Here is a 5107-nt window from a genome sequence, read left to right on the forward strand (position 1 = left end):
TTCTGCCCCCCTTTTGATGGACAAGGCCGCTGTCGAGCGCGTTTTGTCTTGCAGCCATATGGGAGGCATGGGTGACATTTCTTCGTTCAAGGGCAGCATACGCGTCGGCGTCGTGGGGCGATAATCGAGAGGAAGTCTCGAGCGGATTGTGGAGGGGAAGCTCTTGCACTTTCAAGTATTGGAACAGTATTCATCGGTACCAAACCACCGGGACCACGACTTATTATGTAAATTCTGTCTCCCGAATGGCCATCTCCGCCTCTGCAGAGCGCGGCTTTATCGAGCACGCAAATGGGACCGGTTGCCTGATAAGAGCTCAGCAACTCGGTTGTCGACAGAGCGTTACTAGTCGCACCGGATAAGACCTGAAATAAACTCGAATTCGGGCTCGATGACAACACCATTCTCGTCGACGGCCCTCTGGACATCTAAGGAGGCGAGTATCGACGTGATGCTGATCCACAGCGAGGCGAGACCGAGACGCTGGCCTGCACAAACGCGGCGTCCGAACCCGAAGCCAAATTCCCAGCTGCCGCTGTGCATGTCCGGGTTGAGCGCGCCGGAGGGGAGGAGCCAGCGCTCGGGACGGAACGAAGTCGGGTTTGGGTATTTTTCCTGCGGAAGAGTGAGCAGGCATAGGTGGAACACGGGAAAGATGCCTCGTCTTGAAGAATTGCCCTTCGAGACCATAAGAATGGAAGGGCTAAAGAGGACCGACACCCACCAGATGTTTCCTATAACGACGGATTGTGCAGGGATTCGCAACCCCCGATACTCGTCCTCGACCTCGATGAAATGCTGGACTAGAAGAAAGCAGTCAGTTTTCGCTGCCCTTGCATGCTATATGCACCTAATGGCACAGTCGGCTCCCAGCGGAACAGCTCCCGCATAACCGCAGAAACATACGGCATCATGATCGTGCTCTCCGCATCCTCCAACAGCTCGAAGGTCGGCAGCCGCCCGCCGCAAACAGCGTCAATCTCCGCCTGGGCCTTGCGCTGCGCGTCCGGGTTAGACAGCATCGCCATCAGGAACTTGCCGACAAGCGCCACGGTGGTGTGGGTACCCGCACTGAACGCGGTCGCCGCAGCGTTCTTGATGGTTTCGTGCTCTGATGCGGGGGCGGAAATTAAATGGGAGGCTGTAAATGAAGGCCGGGCATCGCCGTTAAGCTTGGTGATGGTTAAATGTTCACCAGCCAGCGCTAAGACGATAACAGGACGACACACCATTTGCCTCCTTGTCTCGTCGAACGGTAGATTGACGAACTTGGTGGATAGCTTTCGCCATTCCCTGGCAATCCGCTTGAAACTTGCTCCGGGCATCCAGTATGGTACATGAAGCAGAGTTGGGAACATGTTCTGCGTCAGAAGTCAGAAGTAATCACACTAACCCGAAGATAGCTGACTTACAACAAGGAAGCGGATGGGCGAATGCCCATGGACTAGACTGTTAAGAGCAGCTTCTGCTGTCTCCACATATGGATCGTCCTTGGGAAGTACTTGGATCCCATAGACCGTCGATAGGATGATTTCTCTTGCCATACTAGGAAATTGTTTGTGAAAATAACAACCTTTGGAAACGACTCACTGTCGGATGTGCTCCAGAGGCTGACCTGGATCGTCGAGAAGACGGCGCAGGAGCCCATGACACGCAGCGCGCTGGTGTGAACGATATTTGGTGACGCCGTCGCTGTTGAAGTCTTGATGACATAATTTTCTGAGTGTGCGCCTTCAAGGTTGACATGTGTAAGTTTTTCATTTCAGCCACGGAGTTTTGGAGGCCATACCATTTCTCTCCTACATCGATGATAAGCGGATCATGGATGAGATAGGAGTTAGCAGTTATATTATATATATATGAGAGGGGATAAGGCCGCAAGCGGCAGAGAGCCGAACCGTGACTCTGCTGGACGCATCATGTGATCCTTGTGATGCCGTCCCAATAAGGATAATCAAAACACAGCCACTCCCAATTTGGGGGGGCTGGTTTTCATCTTCACATATAGAGCCGAAACTTCGGTTCGGCAATCACACACCATACTTCATAAATGCTAGGTACCGTTAGCTGGTGGCCACAGACTAGAACATATTGCGCACCAAAATTAAAATCCCATCCCATCAGTTCATTCAACATTGGCGCGCGCGGTCTGGGAAGAAGTCAGTCATAGGAATTAGACCAATTCCTCGAACCTGTCGGAGTATATGGTCGATCGTTTCTCCAGAAGATCAATGTTGGCCTCGAGGGAAGAGAGGACGACGACAGACATCCCAGCGACGTCGAGGTGGATGATATCGGAGTCTGCAGCTTGGTGAACACGAGAGTAAGCTGGTAAAATACTCACTGGATTCCTGACTGAACCGCCCAAATGTTTCCCATTCGAAGCTGGACGGCATATGGAGGAGATTGCCGAGCAGAAACAGTTTGCGTGGCCCTGGAGGCAAAGGAAGCAAGCCTCGCTGCCGTCGGCGAAATACTACCGCGAGAGCGCCAGCGGAAACGAGGAGGAGCAGGGAAGGGACGTCGAGGAACATTAGCAGGAATCTAGGAGGCGAACCAATCCAGATATAGTCGCACCCACGCGGCTTTAGCACCCCATTACTCGGGACGAACTCAGTGGCATTTGACCCCGCCCACATGATTATTGTTGGCGCGATCCGCGATTCTATTCAAGGATTCAGCAATCACCGAGCGCCTCCGAGAGCTCAGGCTCTGATTTGGAGAACATCGACAGATTGCCGAGGTGGTGTAAAACTTGGAAGCTTCTCGTTTGGGTGAGTCCGCTATAAGAAGGCAACTTCAAGTTGATGGCTTGGAGGTAGTTGTTTGCGGCGGGCCGCGGAGTTGGATGCGACAAGCTGAGTGTCTTCGAAAACTGGATTGGAATCAGGACTCGGAGCTTGGTAGTACGAGACAGACCCTAGGCCGAGTCAACTTGGGATGGTAGGCGAATGGCAGGATACTTATCCTACATAAAATAAGACCCCCTAGATTTCAAGAGAAACAAGGGCGCTGTTACCCGTGCCTGGGCGAATCAGCAACTTGAAGTTGGCACTTAACCATGATGGTGCGTGAGCGATGGATATTGGCAGGGCGATGGTAGTATGTCGTTCCTTGGAATGAGCTTCTCGCCCCATTGTGCATGAGTCGAAACGATGGTTGGTCCAATTTGTCGTCACGGCAAGAGGGAGAAAATGTGATGATTACATCATCTCTTCTTCTTGGGAGCCACCACCATGTGAGCATAGTATTCCACATGTACAGTAGCTCACCCGTATTGCCAGCGCATGGCAAAACGAACAAGCTGGTCCCATCCCACCACCCGAAGCGCCAAGACCACCAGTGCTGAAATCCATCGTCTTCGATTCATTATCCGCCTTTTTTCTTCCTCTTCTATCAACGATTGCGCGAAGTTGAAACTTCGAGGCATCGATATCTTCAGGCAGAAGGACTTCGTGGCAAGACTCGGACTTCAAACAATGATAGGTTCGCAGCAGCGGGATGTCGTTTTACCCTCATGATCACTGACTCAATTACTAGTATAGCCTGGCGTCTACAGACGTGTATCTGTCAGCACCGTCTCACTCAGCAACGCTCACTCATCGCTAACTTGAGTAAGCTTGCTTGAGAGCAGGTATACAATCGAGGATAAAACCGTCTCGCAAGTTTACCATCGCCACTGGCCAGCGCCTTCCTCGGCGACGAACCCACATACAACCCACATAAATGGCTACAAGTGCGAAAATACTCCCGATATTCAGTGGCACGTCTGCCGCGGAGGAGGTTGCTGACGCGCTGGCGAGCGAGATCCGAGGCAAGAATGGTACGCCCGCCACTTTGTGTGTGGAGCCGAGCCGAGAATTTATGAGTCCCTGTAGTGCTCGTCACCGGTACTTCGATCAACGGAATTGGCTTTGAGACTGCGCGCGCGATTGCGAAGTATGCGGCGCTGGTGGTCATAACTGGGTACAACACTGAGAGGTCAGTATTCCTTCCCTTCATTCGAGCCCTTCAAGTTCTCGTCCTCATTCTTCCCGGTCCCGGGCCTCTAGGCTACGCCTATCGAAGGAGGCAATCCATAAGGAGTTCCCCAGCACCAAAATCCGCACGCTCGAACTTGACCTCTCCTTCGCTGGCGGCGGTTCGCAAGGCTGCAGCGGAGGTGATCGCATATGACGAGCCGCTACACGTGCGCTACGAACGTTCTCGTTGACAACTCATCTCATCCACAATCCAGGTGCTAATCAACAACGCCGCTGCGACCGAGACCGTGTCCGGGCTCACTATCGACAACCTCGAGGTGCAGATGGCCGCGGGGCACATTGCACCGTTTCTCTTCACCAAGCTTGTCTACCCCAAGCTTCAGGGCTCACGGACAACAGACTGGACTCCACGCGTCGTGTTTGTCTCGTCCGACCAACACGCCGCTGGCGATGGCGTCCCCCTCGATAAGGAGACATTCGCACGGGGGACCGGCGCGGCTGCGGATGACCCCGCCCTGGGCCTCTTTGCGCGGTATGGGGCCGTCAAGAGCGCGAATGTGCTCACCGCCCGAGAGATGGCCAAGCGCGGGGCAAGCAAAGTCAGAGCCTACAGTCTGCACCCCGGCTGTGAGCAACAAACTCCTTAGTCTTTCCTCTAATTTATTATTGTGCAGCCATCGTCACGAACGCGTTCAGCAAGGGCTTCAAGGGCGCGCTGGAGCAGCTTGGGATCATTGATGCGGAGGGTAAGCCCGGGACGGTGCTTCCGTTCAAGACGCTTCCGCAGGGCGCTGCCACGTTTGTTTCCATATGAAAGTTTGCACTCGATTGATCATTGAACGCAGGACTGTGGTGGCCGCATTCGATCCCCGCATTGCAGGTGGGTTTTACATTAGATCATTGGTCTTGCTTGTTCACATTCAATGCTATATGCTAGCCCATTCGGGAGAGTTCCTCCAAGATAGTGTCCTTGCCGAAGAGAAGGTCGCGTCGCACAGCGCCGATATGGTTCGTTATATTTGGAGTAGCAGAAAACTAGCGCTAACGGGGCTGGTCTACAGGCCCGCGCAGCCAAACTGTGGGAGCTCACGGAGGACGTCCTCGGGGAGAGATTCGAGCTCTGA

General features: G+C 53.5%; 2 protein-coding genes across 2 annotated transcripts; one reads left to right on the forward strand and one right to left on the reverse strand.

The window, feature by feature from the left end:
• Positions 1–223: 223 nt before the first annotated feature.
• Positions 224–2639, reverse strand: MIND_00808700 (Cytochrome P450; the record flags this gene model as incomplete). Its single annotated transcript, XM_037364762.1, has 9 exons — positions 224–305; positions 356–803; positions 851–1361; positions 1413–1545; positions 1591–1702; positions 2039–2053; positions 2100–2149; positions 2193–2301; positions 2345–2639. 9 exons carry the CDS (start codon positions 2637–2639, stop codon positions 224–226), a joined length of 1755 nt encoding a protein of 584 aa, XP_037218004.1.
• Positions 2640–3726: 1087 nt separating this feature from the next.
• MIND_00808800 (Short-chain dehydrogenase/reductase family protein) lies at positions 3727–5107 on the forward strand (the record flags this gene model as incomplete). The annotated part of the gene is made up of 7 exons (XM_037364763.1): positions 3727–3823; positions 3879–4189; positions 4238–4610; positions 4658–4781; positions 4829–4863; positions 4921–4991; positions 5045–5107. The coding sequence occupies 7 exons, from the start codon at positions 3727–3729 to the stop codon at positions 5105–5107; spliced, it is 1074 nt and encodes a 357-aa protein (XP_037218005.1).

This window comes from Mycena indigotica, assembly GCF_014461135.1.
Source record: "Mycena indigotica strain 171206Taipei chromosome Unknown Mind.scaff0007, whole genome shotgun sequence".
Classification (NCBI taxonomy): Eukaryota; Fungi; Basidiomycota; class Agaricomycetes; order Agaricales; family Mycenaceae; genus Mycena; species Mycena indigotica.